This window comes from Colletotrichum spaethianum (genome assembly GCF_022836535.1).
Source record: "Colletotrichum spaethianum MAFF 239500 DNA, contig05, whole genome shotgun sequence".
NCBI lineage: Eukaryota > Fungi > Ascomycota > Sordariomycetes > Glomerellales > Glomerellaceae > Colletotrichum > Colletotrichum spaethianum.
This window is the reverse complement of record NW_026054775.1, coordinates 481,546-506,089: the sequence shown is the minus strand read 5'-3', so window position 1 is coordinate 506,089 and position 24,544 is coordinate 481,546. Positions and strand designations below refer to the sequence as shown.

Sequence of the window (24,544 nt, the reverse complement as noted above, 5' to 3'; positions counted from 1 at the left end):
ACAGCAACTTTGAGTGATGCTGTAGCGACCAATGGGGGCCGGCGTCTCCCTCATCCTCGTTACCAGCGTCAAGGCTTCAAGGTTCGTGCTATCCGGCCCGTTTTTCGAGTAGAGCTCGCCGTGTTCTAGATGGGTTTCAGGGTCTTTGTATAGTTGAGTATTCCCGACTGGACTAGAGGCTCGCGTAGTCTTCGCAGTGATCTTGGGTAGGACTCGCCTCCTCTTGAGACCGTGCATATCTCTAGTCTGCCACAGCCTATGGTGTAACTTGCCGATCCTGGGTGAGGTGCAATATATCCGAGGTGGCCTCGGGTCGGCCGTGACTCAGCCAATAGCTCAGCTTCCCGTTGAGACTGAGAAATGACAGTACTCTTCCATTGCCTCTTTTCCGAATGAAACTTGCCTTCAGCAGCACCTGAACCAGAAGAGGGGTATAACTGACGGCGAAGTGAAGCCGGGTTCTACTTTTCCAACGAGGAGGCATGTATGATCCTGTAAGGGGGAACCTCAACTTAGTAATACTGCTATATCTTTTCGGTGTGGGAACATGTGTCCATGGGACTTTGGCAGGGGGTATACAATGGAGAGTCCGGGATCGACGCGTCTGAGCATCTCTTTCCTATAGCATACAGGTAGGCTCTTCCACTTCTTGGCTCGAGTTGAGAGTCTCACTTGGATACATAGACCACGGGGGGCAGGGATTCCGAAAGACGGAGTCGAGTTCTGCCCAACCTTCCATTCAGTTGAACAGCTTCTTGACGGGAAGCCGGAATACTCGAAACCCAGAACAGAAGGCGACCAAGAGTGTTCTTTGAGGGATCTATGGTTTGAATGACGCCAAGAAGACGATGTGTCGGCGTCGGCGCAGAGCTGTCTACGTCTTTGGCCAGAGAAGAATCTGACGGAAACAAACATCCATAAATCACCTTCTTCCTGCGGTTCCTGCCGGTGTTGTCGGACTGAGAATGGCTTATACGGAAGATGAAATCTGCTACCAGCAACGGTGAGCGTCGATTCCCAGGCGTGGTACCAGACGGTGAGATTCTTGGACTCTATTTGTTTTGGAAGATTTGCTCCCGGGTGGAAGATGGACATCAAGGTACTGGAGATACCCCCTGAGCGGTCTTTCGCAGGCTTAACCATTGTGCCGGTCTGGTCATGGGCAATGGAGTGACCATAACCAAGAAAAGCGTAAAAACAGCCCAGGGAGAAATCCAATATCTGAAAACATCCACTGCTTCACTTGTAACCCAAGTCAGGCATGTGCTCGGGTACCTGCCTCTCAGCTATCGTTTGTCAGACCCTCCTTCACCTTCACCCTGGCGTAAAAGGGTCGCACACATGCCCAGCCCATAAGGAAGAAAACCACATCAAATGCCATGAAGAAAATACGGTGAAAGGCATTCTAGAAATGGCAAAGATTGCAAACAAAGCGACCAAGAGATTTAAAAAACCAAAAAAGGTGAAGAAAAAAAGTGTACCGACGACGGGACTTGCACCCGCAACCTTTGGCTGAACCCAGAATAGGAGGCCAATAAGCTACTATTGCTCCACGCCGGCTGCTGAACCGTTAGACCATCTGATCTGCTGGCTTTGTTGTTGGATGGAAGGGGCGGTGGTCTGCGTTAAGACGGGAAGGGGCGTGTGAGCTGGGAGCAGGGCGGGTGAATAAGGTATGAGGCGGGCGGTGAGTCTGCATTCTATTTGGATTCATGATGGCCAAGCAGGGGAGGAGCAGGGCTTGAGGAGGAAGGGCTTTCGGGCGGTCTTGATGTTGGACGGAACGGTAAAAGCATTGGCAAGTCCTGTTTCGTAACCCAAAGCCTGACGACGGTAGTAACAATCGTTTGCCTCGACACAGTTCCGGGAGGGCAGGGGATCCTTCTTGATATCGGAGCATCGTGGTACTGCTTGGTAGACAATGATGTAACATCCTCTATGGTGCATTCAGTGTTTGTACACACGAGAGGAGCCGAAGGGTAACGTTGTAAGCTCACCGCTGTATCATCCTGCTCCTTGCTTTACACATGCCGGCCTGCGGCCAAGACAACCTCAAAGGTTTCCACTCGGTCGCTGAATAGATCGGCACAAGATCTGGCCTCAACTTTGAAGGCCAACGACTCCGACGCTGCGGAAGACCAGTGACGAAGTCTTCAGAACCGAGAGCAGCACAATCCACCGCTACGGCGCTTAGGGAACGGATACCTTTTGCCAGCTTCGACAGAATCAGGTACTGTGTGGGACAGAAATGGCTTCAAGTGTCATCGTACGAACCAAGACGACGCCTACTTGGACACGATCCTTTATGTCCGCGTCCGAGCATCAGTGTATTGAGCAAGCAGCGCATCGCAGGCAGTAGGTGGCAGCAGCTTTTCCCCAGCGCTTCGTAGCCCCTCGTTGTCTCTGGATAGGATATAAACAGCGCGTCACTCATAGCACCGGTAAAGTAAATGAACAACAAATATCCCGTATAATTCCTAGAGTATAATACATTAGCCTGTACCAGACTCCTAAACTATGCATTCCTCCTACCAAAAACATGTACAGCATGTGGAATATCAACACAAGAACCACTCCAACGATATGTTTTACGACCCGCCCCTACTACAAACACAGGTTACACGCCTTCTACGCAGCCTTCTTCTCGGCAGGGACCTTCTTCCTCAACGAGCCGGGCGGCGCCTTCAGACCGGCAAACACCACCGCGGTCACGACGGCCATGCCCGTGGCGCCCATGGTGTAGGCGACCTCGCGGCCGGCCCACCAGTACACGCTCGTGAAGAGGATGGGTCCCAGTCCGCGGCCGAGCTGGCCCCAGCTGCGGAGGATGCCGAGCTTGCCGCCGCGCTCGCCCTCGGCGGCCTCGAAGCTGCTGAGCGCGTTCAGGCCCGTGACGACGGTCGCCGACGTGACGGCCAGGCACGTCGCCGCGGCGTACAGCCCCGAGGTGGTCGTGATGCGGCCGAGCAGGATGAAGGATACGAGACACGCGACGACGCCCACGCGCACGGAGAGGAGGGGCGGCAGGCGACGCGTGACGCCGCCCTGCAGGATCGAGGCGACGAGGCCGACGAAGCCAAGGAGGCGGCCGTTCTTGGAGGAGCCGAAGGCGAAAAGCTCGTACGTCATGAAGGACAGCGAGGACTCCATGCCGGAGAAGAAGAGCAGGAACACAAAGTGGACGGCGTTGAGGAGGAAGTGCGAGTTGGTCCGCAGCAGTGGGGACGGGGCCGCCGCCGTCGCCGGCTTCTTCTCGTCCTTCTTCGCCGCGGCGCCGCGGCCCTTGCCCGTCAGCGCGGGGAGGGTCTCGGGGAGGCAGAAGTACAGGTAGATGGTCTCGGTCAGGATGAGGAACAGGCTGAAGCCGGCGGCCGTCGCAAAGGGGTTCTCCTTGACGGTGGTGATGGTGCTCAGCCACGCGCCGAGGCCGGGGCCAAAGGTGAAGGCGATGGAGAAGCAGGCGCCGATGAGGGCCATGGTGGACCCTCTGCTCTGCTCGTCCGAGATGTCCGTCGCCATGGCCGTCGCGAGCTGGACGTTGCCCTCGGACAGGCCGCCGACGACGCGCGAGGCGACAAAGGTGCGGAAGTCGACGGCGACGACCCACAGGAGCACGGAGAGGATGTTGCCGCACATGGAGGCCAGCAGGGCGGTGCGGCGGCCGTGGCGGTCCGAGAGGTGGCCGATGAGCGGGGAGGCGACGGCCTGCAGCAGGCTGAAGAGCGAGCCGAGGGCGCCGCCGAGGAGGACGATGTCGTAGCGCGAGTCGATGGGGCGGGCGAAGGCGGCCTTGTAGCGGTTCAGGCCCGAGAGAACGGACTGCAGGAGGGTCGCGGGGCCGGTCGCGTCGGCGGTGGCGGGGCCGACCTCGCGGTCGCGGTAGAACTCGAGGAGCTTCGGGAAGAGGGGGAGGATGAAGGTGAAGGAAATCTGGTGGGGAGGATGTCAGCGCCGAGGTCGCGAGGCAGAGGGCAGTGGAGGGGATTGGGCTACCAGGTCAAGGAGGAGGGAGATGGCGATGACTCTGAGGACGCGTTTGCGCGTAGAGGGGTCGACTGCCGCCGAGGGCGACGAGGCCGCCGCTGCTGCTGCTGCTGCCATGGTTGCGGGCCTGCGCTAGGTACCGGGTGTTTTCCTGGCGAGAGAAGAAACGTCGATCCGCGAGCAAGGTCGGGATCAGGCCACGGGAGTGAGACCGTGGGTTTCGATATGTTGTAAGAATAGGTCGGGAGAATGAGCGTGGGGAAGATGGTAAGAGATGAAGAGAAGAGGGTCAACTACAAAGTGGAAGACCACGACGGCACCCGCAAAGGAGAAGCTGTAGAATGGAAAAAGAAAACGACGAAAAGAGACAAAGGCTAAAGCAAATCGCCTGACAGATGACAAGGAGGCAAAAAAAAAAGAGTCAAGTACCAAGACAATGGAGGGGGGAACAACGCAGCAGAAACGAACTACGTGGAACGTCCAAGCTCCTCGGCCGTCATTGCCGTCACTCTTTTTTTCCCGCAGAAACGTGCTCTCCCACTCCCCTTGTCCCCTGAATTGCGATCCAGTCGGTCCAGTCCGATGTTTCAGGGTCAGGGGCTTGCGCCGGGGGGCAGGCCCCACAGCGCGAGGCCCGCTGAGGTGAGAGCCACTCAGGCCAGTGGGTTAGTGGAACTAACATCGGACGGCACCCAACGCCGGCGGCACAAGGGGGGGCGCCCGCCCGCCTCGAATGCACGGGATCGGGACTTCGGGGCCTATGGACTTGGCCGAATCCCCGGAGTGTCAGCAGCGGCGTTTTTGGCTGCGTTTCCATTGGCTGAGGTTATTTCAGTAAGCCGAGCCGTGCTTCGATCCTCCCTTTTCTCTGCATCCTACAAGACCTGATCCGAAGTGTGCTTCTATCTTTGTTTTTGGGAGGGGTTTTTTTTTTTTTTTTTGGCTCATGCGCCATTACGATGTATGACATCCGATTGACTCGCAGTTTTTTTCTTTTCGTCTCACCTCACATCAGATGGGACACTGTGCACGCAACATTTCGAACCACCTCACAGTTCGGACCCCGGAGATGATGAGCAGCTAGCCAAGACCTTTGTCCTCCCCCATTGGCGCCAAACGCCAGACTATTGTAACCCTAAAAGCCCGTCAATGGAGAGTTAGTTCACAAAGACAGCACAGCCCAATTGGGCCTGCTCCGCCACCAATTGGACGATCCACAATTGGGATGCCCGGTCCTAAGCAGCCGCGCTGTCAAGGGTGTCAAAGACGATGCGGATGCCTTTGGATCCCTGGATGCCATTAGCCACGTGAGACTCGGATCGCGGAATACAGCCCTTCGTCCAGAACATACCTTGTACGGAATGGGGATGAAGTAATCCGCCGCCATCTCGCAGTCCCTGACTGTTGTCTTGAAGATCTTGAGAACTCCAACATCTCCACGTCGCAGATCGCCCTCACCGCTGCCGTCCACGATGCCGCCCCCGCCCCAACGTCGAAACAATTTCGCAAGCATGAGATACAGCTCGGCCTGCGCGAGCGCCATGCCGAGACAGACGCGCGTGCCGCCGCAGAACACCGTCAAGTACCTCTCCAGCCGCTCGCCCTCTTCGACCCAGCGCTCCGGATGGAACCCGAACGGGTCAAAGTAGATGCTCGGATCTGTCTGCGTCTTGTACGTGCTCATGCCGACGGCCGTTCCCGGCGGGATTCGCAGCGTGCTGCCGCGCGCTTTATCATAGTAGACGAGTGTCTCCTCCGGACAAATGCGCGCCAGCCGGGAACTTGTGCCGAACCCGAGCCTCAGCGACTCCTTCACGACGCCCCTCAGGTACGGTAGGTTCTCAAGCTCCGCTAGCGGGACAACGGCGTCGCGGTCCGGGATTGCGGTGAAGAGCTCGTCGCGGAGCCTGCGCAGCGTCGATGGCCGGTTGAGAAGGTGGAAAACGGCGAGCGACAGCGTCCACGACGTCGTGAGGGTGCCGCCCTGCACCAGGATTTGCCCGTCCTGCGCGAGCCGCGACACCGTCTTCTCGCGTGGGGGCAGGAGCTTGGACGTGAGCATCTCGTGGAATATTGTTGGGTGGTTGATGTCGAGCTGCCACTTTTCTGTATTCTCCGTCTTTTTGATCTCGGCGATTTGGTCCTTGATGTCGTTCTTCATCTTGAGGAACCCGCCCCAGCCTGGAATAGTCAGCCAAAGCACGCAGTCAAGTTCTTTGGGGGCTACCCACCAGGAACGAAACGCCCCGAGAACGACTCGGGTAGTGCGTTGACCAGCGTGAGGGCCCAGTTCATGTGTTTGATCATTGGGCCCAGGTGAGTGCCCATGAGCAGGTTGTCAGTGACCTCTTTTCCAAAGGTCTCGTCCTCGACTGCAAGTCTTGTTAGCTCGCTGGCATGTGCTGTTGGGTCTCAACTTACTGAGATGGTCGCTGCGAGCAAAGCTGTACTCATTGATGACATCTTGCAATGTCAGCTTTCATTTACAACAGGTCCTTATCGGCTTCTTACCGTTGGTGAAAGCCGAGAATGGGTACATAACGTCCAAGGGCTCCTTTGATCGCTGGCTTTGATCGAGCAGGCGGCTGAGCAGCGCATCAACTCGCTCTTCGATGATAGGCTGCAGCTTTCGTACCGTCTGCGTAGAAAAAAACGGATTCAAGGCCGAGCGTCTCAGTTTGTGATGCTCATGATCGACGGTCGCCAATGCGCTTTCTTCTTCGCATCAGCTCAGCAAACAGACGCCTAACCTGTGGAAGCTTACCAGGAGAGCCAAACTGTCACCTCTATTAGCCATTGAAATCTCTCTGAAGTAGAACAGCAGCCTACCTGTCGAGTGTAGAATGCGTACTTGTCCCGAGGCCGGCCAGAGCCGGTATACAGCTCCGGGAAGAAGTCGTGGTCGCCAACGTGGACCTCCCACGGGCTGATGCGCACAACGGGCCCGTAATCCCGGTGCATCTCGATGATTCTGAACGTGTATTGCCCTCCCAGAATGATATCGTAGTAGAACTCGTAGTACTGCGTCATTGCCGCCAGCCTGGGGCCCGGGATGTGTGAGATCGGACTGAAGTAGAGTCGCCGGACCCCGAGTTGAATGACATAGAGCAGCCAGATACCTAACAGAAGGCCTGCGAGCTGTGGCCTTGTAAGACTCGATGTTATATCCTGCGTCGCCATCTTGAGCTGGGTTTTACACTCGAAAAGGGATCGCGGGAATTAGGGCAGACGACAGAGATGTCGTCGTGAACAGACGGTTGTCTCCGCCTATGGTGGGGGTTGCGAGATATAGTAGGTTAACCTCTTGTGATCTGTAACTTCGGATGTTCTGCGATACGTGCTTAAGTCAGGGAGCGTAGCGTCTAGCCATGGCGGCAAAGGCGGCCAAGCCATTTGGGATACCTAGTCTAGTGCCCTCACTTCTGCGTTAGTACAGACAATAGAGCTACCCGTACCTGCTCGGTCAATTGGGCCCCCATTCGTTCGTGGTGACGGAATCGGGACAGCTCGCTGGCAGGTCGCGGGCTTATCATTGGATGAAAGGTGAGAAAAGGGAACAGAGTAGGTTAGAGAACATAATATGGGGGCCCAGTTGACCGAGTACATACGAGTTGCTTCCGTGAGCCCTCCGTCCCCGCAAATGTGCAGTAGGAGAGGAGAGCATTGTACGGCATCGACGATGGATCGATGTCGACAAAGAGCGCGCGAGGTTGCGGCCGAAACTGCAAAACGCTATCCCCATGTTAGTCAGAGGCCTAGAGGCCCGAATGTGTCGATGGGGGTTGGTGGCTTTTATCGCCATGTTCTTGCGGGCCCGGCTGAAGTAAAAGAGCCGAGGTCGATGGCATTCAGACGGAAAAGAGATGAGCTCTCAGCTATGGCCCTAGGGGCAACACGGTTGCATACCCCCCCCTGTTATCTGGGTCCCGTTCGGTTGTACTTGTTCGCTGCCACCATGACTGAGTCTTGCCCGATGGAATTTTTGAAATGACCCGCTGGAGCCTCGGTTGAGACAGCTTACTAGACAGACGAGGGCATGCTACCTCTGTTGGTCTGTACAACGACGTGCCAGCTTATTGTGGATGACGATGCTGTTTCTGTCCTCTCTGGGCTACAGGCAAACAACAACTATGTTGGCACATCACGCAGTGAGAACCAACTACGGTCTTCACACAAGCCTGGACAAGTTGAGGCTGATGTGGAATAACTCTGTTGGGGTCGATGACAATTACCGGCGTTGACCGACACCAAAGACATCGAGAGCCTCAACCAACGCCGACGTTGGAGGTGAATGCCTCGCACAAGAGCGGCACTGCCACAGCCACAACCATGCAGCATCGCCAGCGGTGGAGAAGATGAAGTCAAAATTGACTTCAAGGCAACCAGTCCGCACCAGGAGACCGCCGGGACACGCTCTCGCCTCACCGTTAAACCGGCCCCGCAAAGTTTGGAGCGCAACGAAGGACCCGACTGCATTGAGACGACCACAACGGTAGCCGCCGATGTAATGCAGGGTCCCAGCCGCCATGCCTATTTTTCTGTGCGTGCTTCCAGAAGAGTGCGGTTCAATGTCAAGTTCGAAGTCACCAAGCTGCATCTGGTCGAAAGAAGCTCGACAAAACATGTCTTGGGTCAGAAATGACGGAATGACGGCTTCGAGCTGCAGGGCATTTGCAGCCGCAGGGTCGATCGCAGCGATCATCCCATCTCGCCCCTCGATGTTTTGGATGGATAGCCAAAGTCCCTGCATCGTCAGCATCGTCATCGGTCAACATTCGCCGGGCGAACGATCGACAACGTCCCATCCAAAAGCCCGAAGAAAACGAAAAGGTTACGAGGTCTGAGTCGCAAGAGACGCCGCTCCGTCGTGGACATTCCGATGCCAGGGATGGGATTGTAGCTGCCTGGAAGAAGTGGAATCCTTGTCGAGAACCAAGATGCCGGTCGGGGCATCAATGGGAGCGGAGCCCCGAAGCGCATGGCCTGCTAACGAGGAAATAAGCTTCCAGAGGGACAGACCTGACCTGCTTGCTGGGAACCTGTCTGCCGGGATTAGGTCCCCTGTGAGATAAGCTCGGGGGGGGGGGGGGTCTACCAGTCCCTAGGCAAGCACCGGCCTCTCTCTCTCTCCCACAGCCCTCCGGTTCCCTCCAGAGAAGGGGCAGATGGGGGAGTGGTAAGGCTGATTCGACTGTCCCCATTGGGTCTTGACCTGCTGCTGCCAGAAGGGGTCATCCCTCCAACGTGCGCTAGCGAACACCGCCCAGCCGCAGCATCCACTTGCGATTCTGAAAAGAGCAACTCGAATGTTGCGTCTTTTCCATCTTGTTCGACTTTTTCTTCGAAACGCCGACAGGGGACAGGGACGAGGGGACGAAGAAAATGGGCGGCGGTGAGATTGCAACTGGATAACCCTTCCCATTCTCTCCAAACGGCCTCCCCCGCCATCTCATATCTCCGGCCAGGGATAGGACGCCATCCTTCCTCTGCGGCGCAAACGGACGAATGACATCGTCAGCGGCTGAGGTATGCCAAGACCCCGACCAGGCTCCTCCACCTGTGTAATTCTCTCACCCCCGTCCGTTCAACAGCCATCAGCCTGCAGAATCCTTCCGCCCACTCGGTGCTTTGCTTGTCTACCTAATCCTACCCAAACAGGACACTGACGAGCTTGGTCCCCGGCGCTCCCCGGCCTGATGTGCGCGAGTGAGGTCAAGATGTAGGTCGCGAGAGGTACAGCACCTTGTTCCCTCCCCCCCCCCCAAACTCTTCTCCCCCGATGATTAGAAGCCGAGGGGTCTGAGCCAACAAACTGTGCTGTTTGGCTGTGTCTCGTCAGATCTGCATGACACTAAAACAGTCGTCGCCGATTAGCACAACCCTGGAACGCCATCTTACACGCTGCTGCATCGTCCTCGTCCTACTTAAGCACTTGGCAGCCTGCTTTCCCCCCTCGGCCTTGAAGACCTATTCGATCCATCATCTCACACATCTTACCTCTTCACCAACTAGCGCCTTCGAGCAACAAGACTTTGAGCAATCGCACTTCGTTCCAAGGACTCGATTGACTCTAGACTGCCCAACCAACCTCCATCAACCCTCAAACGCACACGCACAACAGGCAATGGACTTCATCCTCGAATCCCGCATACCCAAAGGTGGCGGCGGCAGCAAAGGAAGCAGCAGCAGTAGTAGTAGCAGCAAATCCTCCAAATCCAAATCCAAGACAAGCAAATACAAGTCCAAGGGCGGCCATGTCGCCGCCGGCGGCGGTGGTGGAGGCGGTGGAGGTGGCTTCGGCAAACTCCCCCTCTGGGCCCGGATCCTCATCATTGTCTTGATCGTCTGGCTCGTCTTGTTCCTCATTGCTTTCACGTACTATCTGGTCCAGGGTAAGCCCCCCTCCCCCCTTTGCTTTCTGTCTGGCGTCCATCGCGGCACGGCACGGTCCGCCAGATTCAAAGACGACCCGTGACTTATACACTCTCCAGAGCTCAAACGCAAAAAGCAAGGCCAGAAGTTCCGCCTGGGTCGCGTCTTCGGCCACGCCCTCCTCGTCTCGACAGGCCTCTGGATCCCCGTCTTCCTCTACAAGAAGTTCGTCTCCCACAAGAAAAACAAGTCCGGCAACAACGACTCGGGCGCCCGCGGCGGAGTCTACGCCAAGATCGAGGAGGGCAGGGCGGACGACGCCAGCAACCGAGACTCGTGGTACGCCGGCGCCGCAGCAGGCACCGGCAACAACAATAACAACAACAACACCGCGGAAAGCAAGTACGAGCCCATGGGCTACGCACCCTACCGCGCGCAGACACCCGTCCCGCCATACGCCCCTCGGCGGTGTCCGATTCGACGGCAGCGGCGGGCCCGACCGGCGCCGCTGCGGAGTATTACCTACCGCAGCCGCCTTCGAATACCGCGCCGACGCAGCACCCGCCTCAGTACAGCTAAAGACGGCTACTATGTGGAGCTTCCGGAAAGACGGAAAGGCGCTCATGCCTTGGATGATGTCATGAAATGTTTTTGTTTTGCCGTTACCTAGTGCGATACCCCTTTTCTGACCTAGCGTTTCTATGTTCCAGGTCGACGTTGCGATGTTATATGTAACGAGATTTTGTATAGACTTATCAAGAACATTACTTGTGTGTATCGAGACGCCTTGCGGCTGATTATCTTCTCTAAAACTACCATCCGCTTGCCCCTGTTCCTGTGACAATTCGTCAGAGTGTACATGCCGGCGCTTCTTTTCGCAATGTAGATACCCACTCAATCGGGACCCCAAATCCCTGGTATAACCCATAACCCAAAAGGTGCTCTCTCTCTCTCTCACGGCACGAGTTCTTTGTCTCGATGTCCAACGCATCCCCTCATTGTATCCTCAAATAGACGGGTGGGCCATCCGTCACCACCCCTCGCGGAGCTGAAGGATCGGCCGGCATTCTTCCTTCGCCTGCGTCAGCTGCCCAAGACATCGTCAGCATATGGACACTCGGTTCCTTCAAGAGATAGACTTACATCAAGATGCCACGTCTTGGACCTTTTCCCTCAAACCAAGTGGGCTCCCCGGCCAGTAACGTCTACCGCCGCAACCCGTCAGCCTGCCGTTGCCCACCCAGAGCCACAAGCGACGAACATACCTTGGTGATCGAGGATCCACCCACCGACGGATCCAAATAACCCGGGCCTCGCCATCACTTCTTCGGCGGCGCCGCACTCACGCCCCGGTTCTTACCCGAAGCCAAAGCCGATCCCGCCCCCGTCTGCGCCTGCTGCATCTGCCCCGGCCCGGCCGAGCTACCCCCACCTTTCTGACCCCCTCCGGCCTTGTTACCGCCGGCGGGCCGCGGGTTGGCACGGACGAACCCACCCAATCCCGTCGTGTCGTAGCCGCTTCGGCCCATCTTTCCGGCCTCGGGCCCTGGATTCTTCCTTTGCGCACTCTCTCTCTCGCGCGCGCGCGCGTCGTGATGTGAGGTGGTGGCGAGCCGAAAACCCCCTGTTCGGTGGTCTTGCGGTGCCTGTGATCGTCGTGCCTCAACTCCAATGCTAGGTGTCGGTGATGGTAGGATATTTGGTTCTCGAGATCCCGGGAGCGAAGGGCAAAGCCGTCAGCGCGGTCGCGGCGGTAGATAAACGGGCCTGTTGTAGCCGGAAACCGTGTCAAAGTGTCTTGTGTTGTTGCCGGTTCTTCTTCTGAATGACATGGTCCGGGCCGATCAAGAGTTCTTCTTCACAATGAGAATGTCTTTCCGACGGGGGGAGGAGGCTGCTGGGCGTTGGGCGGGAACGGGTTGTACGCTTTCTTTCCGCCAAACCAAAAAATGACGCTGGCAAAAAAAAAATAAGTGTGTGAAGACGGGGGTTTGCAGAGCTTCGCTTCTGGCCTTTTTGTTTTTTTCTTGTGCTTCTTCACCCTCGGCTTTATACCAAAAAGACGACACTCAGACCTTTGTCGGGCTGCTTGTCCCCAAAAGAGTCAAAGATTGCGAGATTGTCCTAGACTTTTTGTTTGCCCACGACTGACTCAACCTTGTCTCAGTGCGCTTTCTTGTGTCACTTTCCTCCAAAGGGGTGCCAAAGGGCGTGCAGAAAGGGATGCGAAAGGCGAAGGAGGGTCATCGTTTCCTTTCATTGTATTGTTGTTTTGCTTTTTTCCTCCTTGCCCCCCCCCTTCCCGCTGACATTTTCGCGACTGCTATGTTGTCTCTTGTACGACCGTATCTTAAAAGGTGAGACACGTGCTATGCCATCGCTGGTATTTGTTGAGCAAGGGAGCTGGCGGGTCTCGACTGGGCGTCTTAAACCCTCTCATTGTCCTTCAGGACTCTGTATCGGTCCAGACAATGAGCCCTCATGGACTCTAGATCTCGCAAATTTCGGGGAGATGGCGGACATGACCCCTGCCAGCCAGATGGCTGGGACTGGACTGGGCCGAGCTCCGTTCCGGGATGACGTTCGGCGGCTCAAGTCAGACGTCCTCGTTCCCTTGGTAGATGAGGGAGGCCCCAACGATTCAGTAAGATGACTAGCGATAGATTGAAGGGGCAACGCCTTTATACGCAACCTTCTGGACTCCGCTGGCCTGGAACCGCCGTGGATAAGTTGGTGTCTTGATCAGTCATGGAAGGGAGTCTTCGGCATCTTTCACTCTGAATGTTGAAATTTCAATCAGCAACTGAGGCCTCCCGTGGTTTATTTCATGAAGCGGAGACGCTTTCTCTTTCCGTGTGATCTCGATTCTGGGAACGTCGGCGGCGTGTGTCTTGCAATGCGAGACCTTCTCCTTGACGCCATATTACCGTGCTTTCCAGCACCCAGTCGAAGCAAATAATAATCCGGCGGAGCTGGGCGGACGTCGGGCAAGCCTAAGAAGCAATTAGTCCCATCACGGAGCGTCGGGTAAACATAGTAGGAATGGAAAGAAGGGTTGTATTAGGTTCTGATCAAAGCCCGCCGAAAGAAGTCCTATAGCCTGTGTTGTTTAGACCAGCTCTGTGACATCTAATTTACTGACCAAGCCTTTGGGCTCGCCCACCCTCATGGCTCTTCTCCCAAGTGCTATAGGTTGCAAACTGTGACCAACAAGTCAAGCCGGCTCTTGCTTGCCTTGCCACGTGGATCCATTCTTCGCAAGACCAGCAAATCGCCTCAATTCCTGGGCCGCTTCGTCTTCGCCCCTCCTACTTCGATCACATTGATTGCTGTTGAACGTAATTGGTCAACATGCCGCGAGGAGATGGGTCTTAGGTACACCTACCTCACTGCAAGTTTGACCGTGAAGCTTGGCCACGACACCATCATGCAGTTGTGTCGTTTTCGGCGAGATTGATGCTGGCGTGAGGCGCAGGCTCTTTTGGCGAAGACAGCTCAGCTTCAGTATGCTCATGACCACGCTTCGGCGCGGCCTTTTTCTCGGTGGATTGCCGCGAGTTCTCCCCCTGATGGTCCTGTTTCCGCGGTTCTTGAGTCTGACATTGGCTGTATGGCGTGTCGGAAATAGCTTCAGGCTTGTCGTCCCGGCCAAAAATTCGTCGAAGTCTGGCACGAAAGCCTCGCCTCCGCTTCATTGGCTGAACTCCAGCATCACGTTCTGCCTTCCGTTCGGATCGGTTCGTCGAGCTACGTTTCGTCTTCCGAGCCCCCTTGCCAGCTGGATGCCCCGGCGCTCGGGACGGAGGCGACGAGGCAGCTGGTTCGTCTGCTAGTATGCCTGGGGGAAGATCGACGTTTAAGTCTAGGTCTTCGTTGGATGAGAGGGGCCCTCGAGACTCGATTGATGCTCGCGATGCCCGTGTTGCACGCGAGGTCTGGCGAGATGTCAGCCTCCTGCCGGCAGCCTTCAGGGATTCTTTGCTGCGGCGGAAATCCTCGGCTAGGTCGGCTAGGTCTCTCTCGTCGTAGATGGGCGCCGGCGCCGGTATCATTGCTGTGCCGAACATCTTCTTGTCCTTCGTTTTGTCTTTCTTGGTGTTCTTCTTGCCTTGACCGCGTTTGGGCCCCTTTATCTTGTTGTATTTCGGGGCGGAACGCGGCCCACTCCAATTCAAGGCTGTCGGTGTCGGTGTAGAGAAACCGCCTGTAGGTATATCGCACATGGAACAATATAGGTAAGGTAATTCGTGGCTTGTGGCCAAGCGAATGCGGGATGTTGCAACGAGCAATGGTAGATGAACTGCAAGGTGGGATTTGCGAAGTTGAGGAATGACGACCCATGAGGACGTCTGAGTACGGGGTGTTGATTCCTTCAACAAAAGGTGCCTGGCGGACTTGCCCAGAAACGCAGTTGAGTGCTTCAAACCAGGCAGGAGTGTGCCTGGTCATTACCGCCAATGATTTAAGGCTGGCAATGCTTCGAGGAAATCACATTCGATGTCGGAATCAACGTTCAAAAGGGGAAACCCCGAAACAAGCGCGGTTATGTAGTAAGAGTTCGTACCAGCTCAAATCATGCCCAATAAAACAGAGACAAACGGTAGCCCCTGTAAACTCGTGGGTTCATACTCAAGATTATATTTCCAGTTACATTCGCGTCGAGGTATCATCAGCCATAAAGACAATCCTCTCATCAGAGCCAAATATCCAAAGACTCCTACCTATGGGCCGTGTGACCATAATACGTACAGATTAAAGCCACCAACTCCTGTACCCTTGTCAAATTCGAACATCATTAACACGCTCCTTGATCCTTCTCATTTTCGTGAAATTCAAGGCCAGCTACTGGGCCCAATGGTCTCACCGGGTGCCACTTGCGTCCTGATGGCTGTGCCCTTCCAGTCCATCGTCTCAAAGACATCAACATTGCCCCACCATTGAGGTGGTCTCGCCGATGTGAGGTACAGCGTGAAGAAGATGATGAGCGTGGCCACGATCAGTCCGCAATCGAGGGCCGCCGAAGTGATGTAGTTGTACTGCAACCACCAGCCGGTGTAGCGACGTCTGATGAAGAAGTTGAAGATGGTGCCGACAAGAGCCCAGCAAAGGTAGATGTAGACGCTAGCAGGGGGCAGCCAGCCGGAACCACCGTACAGCAGCGGCGTGTTGACATAGCGCCAAATGCTCTTGGGCCACTTGCGGGCGAGAAACCAGGTGATGACCGGAGTGATGGCGCCGACGAGCCAGAACCATTGCAGGGATGAGTAAAGCGCCTGTCCAGAAAAGATGCGGGCGGGGCCAATAGCGCCCCAGATGATGGACGCCGTGAAGAAGACACGACCGCCGGGGCAGGTGTAGCTGTTGGGCTGGTCGGGCTGGCATACGTCGGGGATGTGGCCAAGAGCCCAGTTCATGACGGCAATCTGGACGACGGCAGACCAGAGCGAGGCGACAAGCTGGGATGCGAACAGGGTACGAGGCGGTACCTTCATGTAGTGACCCAGTTTGAGATCCTGGGCGAAGTAGAGTGCCTGCGACATGCAGATGTAGCCGTAATTCTTGAACATCATCATGGCAAGGGGCCGGCCGGGCACCATGTAACCAATGATGAACTCGGTCAGGACGTTGAGGCCGAGTTGGATGTTGGTAATGGCCTGGACGATGCCAATGGGGATGAGCCAGAAGACCGGAATCAGGATGCAGACGACGTAGGCCCAAGCAGGGAACCCGGTTGGCCAGCCAGCAACAACACCGAACGAGATGCCGACCATGGTGACGAACAGGGCTGTGTGCTTTGTTAGTCAAGAAAAGTGCAGTCTTTTGCGGGGATGGCTTACCGAGATACCACCAGTCCTCAGCATCGCGGTACTTCTTCATCAAACGCATGTGCACGTCGTCCTCCTGGTGACGGGCAAGCTTGAACTGGCCCCAGATCTCCGTACCGTGGTACAGGGCAACATGAACGACAACAGCTGCCACGGCGGCAAAAGACAGGGCGTAGGCAAGAGCAAACTGCGTCGGCAGGTAGAGCGGCGAGTAATCGTTGTAGGCAGTCTCATTGAACTGCAGATTGGCATCGAGGATGCGACTGACGTTGTAGACCGCGCCAGTGTTGTCAAACGACTCGGAGCTCTGCACAGGGAAATAGTCGGAGTACCACGTGCCGGAGAAATGGATGCCGGAAGAAACGACGATGAAGAAGACGATGATGCCAGCAATCACGTTGGCGATGGCGTGGAAAGGCGGGATCAGTGGGGAAGTAAGATAACCGGAAATCACGGTCCAGTCGAATGAGATGGGCATGAGTCCATAGCCCGAGAGGCCACCAAAGACCTTGTTGACGACCTCGTTCTTGGGCGCGATCCAGCAGATCCAGGTGAAGTACGAGAGACCCTGGAAAATCCAACCAGGGAACCAGTACCAGATGAAGGCACCGCTGCCGACAATGAGGAACCAGCGGTAGCGGCCGATCTTCCATCCGTTGGTTTTGGTTGGGTCCGAGCCAGAGTGGTCGTGAAGGGTGTAGAACAGAGCACAGTTGACCAGGTTCGAGGGCCAAATCATGGCAGAGGGCCAAACGAGGAAGCGACGTGCCAATCCAGCCAGACCGTATCCAGTGCAAAGAGTGGTGATGCCGAAAAGCAACTGAAAGGCCCACCCAAAGTGTTGCTTGTAGAAGAGCTGTTGGGCAAGGAGAACATCTGTCGCATACAAAACACCACCTCCATATGCGGCCTGCAAGTTGTGTTAGTTCCATCGTTGATGTTTCCCATCACTGGGCCTCCTTGGCGCCGCGACGTCGATATCTTGGCTGCCGCGAACCCCCAACCTGAGTCCTGAGAACCCCACCGGATCGAACTTACATTAGACATGGCAACGATGATGACGTGCTCCTTGTAGTTGAAGCGGCCAGGCTTGAGGTTGAACTTGATGCCAAAGACATTCTGCTCCTTATCCGGCATGATCAAATCCCAACCCAAGCCGATGGGGTAGGCGATGAGCTGCACGACATAGGTCGTAATCGTGACACTCGGGTTGCGCAGTGAGAAAAGCATGTTAACACCAGAGCCAACGGTGCAGAGCAGCATGCCAATGACCCAGGCGCGAATCGTGTTTGCCGGCAAATCGACATCGTAATTCCGTACTACTGCGCGAACCTTTGTTGCGTCGCCGCATCGTGTCAGCGGTTTGGACGGGTTTCTCTCACTTGGCATGACCATATGTCTGCCCTTCCTCTCTGCATGTCCAGCATGCCTGGATGAGTCCGTCGCGACATACCTCTGGATAAGGCGAGTTGTCCTCCATGAGGGCCTGCTCGATCTCGAGGCCCTTCTCGGCGTTACCGGTGGCGAGCGCTGTATCGACATCGTTGAGCTCGTCAATTGGCATGTTGGGGTCGAGCTTGTGCGCCTTCTCGAACTGAGCCAGAGCCTTCAGCGGCTCGATACCGGTGGCCGCGGCATCGTCGAGGGCGGGGTAGGGCGTGATCTCCTCGGGCTCGCCGCGCTTGCGAAAAATGGACGGCATGGTGACGGCTGATGAGGATTTGGTGACCCTCTCTCCTTCGCTCTACTGTCAGCCGAGTAGATTGAAAGGTGAGAGTTTGAAGCGCCGATTGCGGATGGGCTGAAGAGCGACCGACGAGATAAGCAAATGGACAAAAGAAGGCCCCAAGGCCACAACGGGGGGACGACTGGGGGGGCAGCGGGTGCCAAGGGCTTTTTCAGTTAAATCAACCGAAAAGATGGCGGCGGCGGCGACGGTGGTGCCGGTCGGCAGTCTGCAGGCGAACAAGACAAGGCGACAAGGTAGAGTCAGCCCGCCAGTCCAGTCCAAAAAAAAAAATCCCACTTCCCGCGGATCGCCAACGAGCGGCGAGATGGGTTCTGGACTCTATCTGTTGGGCCCTGGAAATCCTACAGCAGTTGGTGTGTAAACTCGAGTTGCGTTGAAGCTCGCAGAATCCACAGGCAATGGTACAAATAACGTGTAAGGCGACTCTCGACCCTCGCTATCCGTATTTATCTCCCCGTAAGGTATCACCGGGTGTGTGGGTTTGTCTTTGGGGTTTTTCGGGCGACGAGCTGCGTGCTGGGGGGGGAGGGGGGAGGGGGGAGGGGGGGCCTCGAGGGGATCAGAAGAATTTGGCTCCCTAGCGTGCTATCACGACACAAGCACAAGAAGCGACGCGACAGCCCGCAGGCCCAGCGGCCGTTTGTCGACCTTCCTAAATCGGGGTAGCGACATCCGAGGGGCTGTGGAGGAGGCGAGAGAAGAAGAATGGTTCGTCGGGGGGGACTGACATTGGGAGGACAATGGCAACCTGGCCCACACCTCTCTCGGCTCTAGCACCGCTCGAGGCCGGGGAACACCTGAAGCTGACTCTCTGTTGGTTCACATTCGACGCCTCGGTGGCTCAATGCTTGATCTGGCGCATTGAAAGGGCTCCTGGCAGCCCGGCAGCTGTTCCTCTTCGAGATGTTCGCTCCCCCCCTCTTTGTCAAGGAAATATAGGGATCAGCAGATCACAAAGCCGCGCCGCTGCCCCTGTCACCGATCCGGGAGTTGCTTGCTGCTTGCTGATCGCTTAGGTTCTGTGAACAAACCAAATAAGGCAATGGATGTTCTGGCGAATCAACTGCAAGCAGCGTCAAGTGTATTTCGTCCGATGTGTCCGATGTATCTGTCGTCGTCTCCAGCCCCAAATGAACTGCCAGGCGCAGCTCTGCTCGCTTTCGCAGGGCGCCAGACTAAAAGCTTTGTGCCTGGCCCAATGCCCATGCCACTATGGCCGTCCATTCGGCCCAGCCACGGCCATTGCGCGAGACTTGGCGAGCTGCTGCAATGGAACTTTGGTTGAATTGTGTCCTATCGGCCAATCACCATGCGTGCTTATCAGACGGGAAGAAGTTGACCTCCTGGGTAGTCCTGGCTTATCTTTGACAGGAGTACGAACAGATGTGAATGGCCATTGGGGAATCCCTGTCACTGTTGACAATCTAATCTTAATCCCGATAGTGCTGGCTCTTTCGAGTCTCAGCGGCTCCCCAACTTGTGTGAATGTAGTAGCGCTACGGATACCCTCTGGACTGGACCTTTAACCCTCTGGCGCTCGACATCTTCGAGCAGTGCGATGCTCGTTGATCGAGGCCGCAAGCGAAAGGAACAATACCGGCATGCTTCCTCGCAGGCTGTCTTCAACACTAGTCTTGATCGAAACCGAAGAAAAGCCGGGTCAAGTTTCGTGACAAAGGCGGTTAATCCACGCTCGAAGATGACCGTCTGGAGTTGAATGCAGCGCCTCGAAGGTTACGGTTGAAGGCGAAGCCGTTCCCTCCCCAGGTCGGGTCCAAAAGTGCCATCAAACATCTCCTGTACAAAATGCCCGACAGAGGTCGTGTTCCTGGTGATGCCGAGGACGAGGCAGCACAGGGTCTGGGCCACCGGATAAATGGTCACAACGGCCGGCCGATTTCTCCAAACTAAATCAAAGAATGTACTATCTCGATTTTGAATCGTCTTCCAAGTCTTCCTGCAAGCTAGAAAGTTGTCTGTTGGATGGTTTGGGGTCGGTGCATTCGGGCCTAATGATATTTCTCCGGCTGGGATCCTGAGGAAAGGTCGCCTCCGGATGCCCCTCGCTTCGTGTCCTGTTAGCTTCCACTCGGTCGCTGGATATTGGTGAGAGCGCAAGACATCTAGTTAACAATTCTATGCGGAAAGGAGAATCCCGATTCTGAACATAGCCGATCAATGCCGCCGGAGTGTTCTTGCTGTCGGTATATACAGCGCCAAGACGGGAACGGGATCCACCTGTCACTGGAGAGGAAGCGGAAGGAGTTCCCCGGCTTTCAGTGCAGGTCCCGGATCCAATGCCCAGGTCGCAGCTTCCCAATGCCGTCACTCATCCCATCCCATCCACTCCGCAACCAAGGGCCTGACCGTCGTCTGAGCATCGGCACCTGCTCACAGCTTCTTCGTACCTAGTTCAGACAGGTCATAGCTCGTAATCGAAACCAACGTACAGTTATCACCCTCATACTCATCATTCTGCTGCCCCTGGCCCGACACACAAGCCCGCATTGTCAGCGCAGAGAGGGACTCCACCGGCAAAGTCGGCATCTCTCCAGCTCCAGTCCCCTTCACAGCTTCTCCACGAGCCACAAAAGAGCCTCACCACAAATGGACATGGCCTTGGCAGAGACCTTGAAAAGTGTCGCGCTAAAAGCCGCGAAGCATCATTCGCCATCGTAGTCCCTCTTCGGCCCGCGACGCCCATCATATTGGGGCTGAGGTAAGTGTTTCTTATGTAGTTAGAGCTATTTCCGAATGATTTGACCAAAGGAAACCTCCGCACTCCGCTTGGTCTACCATATGTCGTCATCCGTCCCTCATCATCGGCTTAACAGCCGCACCACATGTTGCAACTGTTTTCATGATGTGATACTGTATATAAGCCTCAGCTGGTGATTCCCCAACCTTGGCAATCTTAACTTGGACATCAATCCATCTTAGTATCCCATTCTTGAACTGCATAGATTGAGTTCGATATCCGCTTGCAACACTAATCACATTGGTAGCTTCTGGTAACCGAATTTGACCATGCCTCTCTCAAGCCACGTAAGTCTCACACTTACTAGACCTCCGGCACAGTTGAAAGATTGATCCTTACGTCCACAATAGGTCAACCCAGAGGACATTGTCCAACGGCTCCAAGCAACCCACATCACACCTGCTGGACACACTAACCTCCTCAACAATGCCACTTCAGCACACATCCAGCCATATGACAGTCGCTACACCAGCCAAACAAACATCCCCAAGTACAAGATTCCAGACGAGGGTGCCCCGGGAGACACCGTTTTTCAGATGATCAGGGATGAATTGGATCTTGACGGAAAGCCCAACCTTAACCTGGCGAGGTGAGCATCTGGAACCCCCCCCCCTTTTTTTTTTAATCCGACTTTTGCTAACCCTTAACCTTCAAGTTTCGTCGGTACCTGGATGGAGCCCAACGCCACCCAGCTCATGCAGGAGAATCTGTCCAAGAACCTTTCCGATGCAGATGAGTACCCTGCCATGATGGACATGCATCAGCGCTGCATCAGCATCATCTCGCACCTGTGGGGCGTCCAGCCCGGCGAAAAAGCTATCGGTTCTGCAACCACCGGTTCGTCAGAGGCCATCCACCTCGGCGGTCTCGCCATGAAGCGGAGATGGCAGATCAAGCGCAAGGAGCAGGGCAAGGACTCATCGAAGCCCAACATTCTCATGGGCTCCAACGCGCAGGTTGCGTTGGAAAAGTTCGCTCGCTACTTTGACGTCGAGGCGCGCATCTTGCCCGTCAGCAAGAAGAGCCACTACCGTCTGGATCCCGACCTTGTGAGAGAGAACGTTGACGAGAACACCATTGGCGTCTTCGTCATCCTTGGCAGCACTTACACGGGCCACTACGAGCCCGTTGAGGAGATTTCCCAGATCCTCGACAAGTACCAGGAGGAGACTGGCATCGATATCCCCATCCACGTCGACGCTGCGTCTGGCGGCTTCATTGCCCCTTTCACCCACGCAGGCGTTGGCGGATCCAAGTGGTAAGTGTATGCCTATCAGCCCAGTATCCCTCTCACACTAACGATTTCCAGGAACTTCGAGCTCCCTCGTGTCAAGTCAATCAACGTCTCTGGCCACAAGTACGGCCTTGTCTACGCCGGTCTTGGCTGGATCATTTGGCGCGACCAGTCCTTCTTGCCAGAGGACCTCATCTTCGAGCTGCATTACCTAGGCGGCACCGAAAAGTCCTTCACTTTAAACTTCTCCCGCCCGGGCGCCCAAGTCATTGTCCAGTACTACAATCTTATTCACCTAGGCTTTGACGGCTATCGTTCTATCATGGAGAACTGTCTCTCCAACGCTCGCCTTCTTGCCGAGAGCCTCGAAGCCACGGGTTGGTACACTGTCGTATCCGACATTCACCGCCGTGCCCCTCAAAAGGCTACTAGCGGTGCCGTGAAGTCTGTCGTCAATCAGGCGGCTAGCACCGTCGGAGGCGAAAACGTTGCGCCGGGAGAGACGTCTGCTGACTACGTCGCCGGGCTCCCTGTCGTCTCTTTCCGCCTGACGGACGAGTTCAAGCAGAAGTACGGGCACATCAAGCAGGAGACCATCTCCCTCATGCTTCGTGCCCGCGGCTGGATCATTCCCAACTACCCGCTCCCGCCTAACGAGGAGAAGATTGAGATTCTTCGAGTGGTGGTCCGCGAGACCATGACCTTTGACCTGCTCGAGCACCTGGTCACGGACATCGCCGACGTTACGGAGACGCTCATCGGGAACGATGAGATCGATCTGCAAGTTCTGAGGAAGCACCACAGCCGCAAACGGGTGCGCGTCAAGGGTGACGAGGAGAAACACAAGAAGAACGAGGGTGCTGAGGGCGCAAGCAAGGAGGTCAGGTCGATGAAGGACGGTATCCACCGTGCCGTGTGTTAAGATCTGAGGTTGAGGACTGATGGGATGATTTATTAGGATAAAACAGCAATAGCGAGAAAAAGTCATGGTTCAATTTTTAATTCACTTCAATATCCTAGTTGAGCCAGCTTGGTATGTATTTGCCAGATAAGATATTGCTACGTGAGCTAGCTGTGACCCCCCTCTTTTTACATGCAACACCTCGTTACTGTTGTCTTGGAGAACAGAAGTCTTTCAGACTTCCTCCTCGCGTCTGCCAATGTGGCTAAGGTAAATTGCTTCAGTTATCGCATGGATGGTTACATGCGCAGTGATCGCGGCTTGCGCCGCGGTTGTTCAGCGGCTAGATGGGAGATGAAGCGCTTCTACCACCACCTGCTTCATTTACAAGCCGTCGGCCTGTTTCTTGAAGTCAGATCCAGATCAGTTTTTAGAGTTCATACTCTTTGCTTCGCGTCGAAAAGACACGCCTGATCCAAGGTCGGCGAATACGGTTGATTATTGATCTGGTGGCAGCCGTTGGCAGTCAAGTATCCCAAATGATAACCAGGGCTTGCCACCTGTGGGATCTCAACTGAGAATAGCAGTAGTCTTGTGGTTCATGACCTGACCGCCTCAGTCACCACCAGTCGACATCTCGGAAACCGCAGGCGTCGGTTCCTGCTCATCAACCAACTTTGATTCTCGAAACGGTCGACGCTTTTGTCTGGGCGCGCTGACCGGGAACCGTTTGACGTTGCCGCAAGTCTTGCATTTGGTGACCATGACATCAGCCCAAGGCTTCTTGCCGCCCTTGCTCGCATTCTCGACCGTCGTGGAGCACGTCCTGCCCTCCATGAGTAGAGAGTCACAGTACTTGCACATCGTCTGCTTGAGTGACGGGCTCGGGCGGATCTGAGCCTTGAGAGAGACGGCTCGAATGTCGGAAACAAAACGCCGGGCAATCGTCTCATTTGTTTTCGACTGGTTCTGCTGATCGGCGACATGGGGAAAGTTGTGAGCCTGCGATGAGTTGGCGGTTGAGTCGGAGTTGGATGACTGCACAGTAGCCAAGTACGAGGCGGCCTGGTGCAGGTAGGAGACGCGCGTGTATGCGTGCCTGTTAGGCAGGCTCTCGCTTTTAGGCTTTGCCATTTTTTGACCTCCCTGCGGGTTGTCAAACGTTTCATCGATTGAGAGTCATTGAAGCCACTGTAGCGATGAGAGTTAACCGGTTTTTTTTGGTTTTTTTTTGGCTTTCTAAAAACTTCTGCAGGGGGTGGATAAGCTAGCCCAGCCTATGTTGAGTGTTTTCTCCGAATCAAAAGATTAAGGTTAATGGCGTTCACGGCCCACGGTGTATACCTCGCACTGACACTGTCTTAGATAAGCGGGTCTTGGTCACATGACGTCGCCTGGGGACTCAGCCGCCTCTTACGCGAAAGCTTTTGACCTTGTGCTGCCCGCCTCACCTTCGCCTCGAGTTCCACGTCGTCCTTGAATCTTCCACATCAACCACGGCGCCTCCTCCCATCCCCGCCTTCCCACCCTGCAACTCCCAATTGCCATCTGCTTTCAATCCTTGCTCGTCGTGCGCTTTTTCGGACACGACATTGCGTTTTTTCCCCTCTACGATTGAATTGTAGTCCTTCGACCTTTCCTCAATACGCGCGACCAGCTACCTTGCTGACCGTCGACCTCTCCTCATCACCCAAGCTACGCATCGATAGCCTTGGGATTC

The 24,544-nt window shown here is 55.6% G+C and overlaps 8 protein-coding genes and 1 non-coding gene across 9 annotated transcripts; 2 read left to right on the top strand and 7 right to left on the bottom strand.

Annotated features, from left to right (window-relative positions):
- Positions 1-1,478: 1,478 nt before the first annotated feature.
- ColSpa_tRNA_072 lies at positions 1,479-1,560 on the bottom strand. The gene is given in 2 exon segments: positions 1,479-1,514; positions 1,525-1,560. It is a non-coding gene; the product is annotated as a tRNA-Arg (tRNA).
- A 1,068-nt stretch (positions 1,561-2,628) lies between these two features.
- Positions 2,629-4,101, bottom strand: ColSpa_02685 (major facilitator superfamily domain-containing protein 10; the record flags this gene model as incomplete). Its single annotated transcript, XM_049268897.1, has 2 exons — positions 2,629-3,930; positions 3,994-4,101. 2 exons carry the CDS (start codon positions 4,099-4,101, stop codon positions 2,629-2,631), a joined length of 1,410 nt encoding a protein of 469 aa, XP_049124854.1.
- Positions 4,102-5,219: 1,118 nt separating this feature from the next.
- On the bottom strand, positions 5,220-7,164 carry ColSpa_02684 (N-acetyltryptophan 6-hydroxylase ivoC; the record flags this gene model as incomplete). The annotated part of the gene is made up of 5 exons (XM_049268896.1): positions 5,220-5,273; positions 5,336-6,165; positions 6,216-6,356; positions 6,496-6,695; positions 6,836-7,164. The coding sequence occupies 5 exons, from the start codon at positions 7,162-7,164 to the stop codon at positions 5,220-5,222; spliced, it is 1,554 nt and encodes a 517-aa protein (XP_049124853.1).
- Positions 7,165-9,680: 2,516 nt separating this feature from the next.
- On the top strand, positions 9,681-11,026 carry ColSpa_02683 (uncharacterized protein; the record flags this gene model as incomplete). The annotated part of the gene is made up of 2 exons (XM_049268895.1): positions 9,681-9,690; positions 10,476-11,026. The coding sequence occupies 2 exons, from the start codon at positions 9,681-9,683 to the stop codon at positions 11,024-11,026; spliced, it is 561 nt and encodes a 186-aa protein (XP_049124852.1).
- A 649-nt stretch (positions 11,027-11,675) lies between these two features.
- ColSpa_02682 (uncharacterized protein) lies at positions 11,676-11,885 on the bottom strand (the record flags this gene model as incomplete). The annotated part of the gene is made up of 1 exon (XM_049268894.1): positions 11,676-11,885. One exon carries the CDS (start codon positions 11,883-11,885, stop codon positions 11,676-11,678), a length of 210 nt encoding a protein of 69 aa, XP_049124851.1.
- Positions 11,886-13,781: 1,896 nt separating this feature from the next.
- ColSpa_02681 (uncharacterized protein) lies at positions 13,782-14,423 on the bottom strand (the record flags this gene model as incomplete). Its single annotated transcript, XM_049268893.1, has 1 exon — positions 13,782-14,423. The coding sequence occupies one exon, from the start codon at positions 14,421-14,423 to the stop codon at positions 13,782-13,784; it is 642 nt and encodes a 213-aa protein (XP_049124850.1).
- Positions 14,424-15,188: 765 nt separating this feature from the next.
- ColSpa_02680 (sexual differentiation process protein isp4) lies at positions 15,189-17,883 on the bottom strand (the record flags this gene model as incomplete). Its single annotated transcript, XM_049268892.1, has 4 exons — positions 15,189-16,141; positions 16,194-17,091; positions 17,220-17,513; positions 17,635-17,883. 4 exons carry the CDS (start codon positions 17,881-17,883, stop codon positions 15,189-15,191), a joined length of 2,394 nt encoding a protein of 797 aa, XP_049124849.1.
- Positions 17,884-20,958: 3,075 nt separating this feature from the next.
- ColSpa_02679 (glutamate decarboxylase) lies at positions 20,959-22,845 on the top strand (the record flags this gene model as incomplete). The annotated part of the gene is made up of 4 exons (XM_049268891.1): positions 20,959-20,976; positions 21,040-21,278; positions 21,345-21,947; positions 21,999-22,845. The coding sequence occupies 4 exons, from the start codon at positions 20,959-20,961 to the stop codon at positions 22,843-22,845; spliced, it is 1,707 nt and encodes a 568-aa protein (XP_049124848.1).
- A 594-nt stretch (positions 22,846-23,439) lies between these two features.
- On the bottom strand, positions 23,440-23,958 carry ColSpa_02678 (ribonuclease P/MRP protein subunit POP5; the record flags this gene model as incomplete). The annotated part of the gene is made up of 1 exon (XM_049268890.1): positions 23,440-23,958. The coding sequence occupies one exon, from the start codon at positions 23,956-23,958 to the stop codon at positions 23,440-23,442; it is 519 nt and encodes a 172-aa protein (XP_049124847.1).
- Positions 23,959-24,544: the final 586 nt, after the last annotated feature.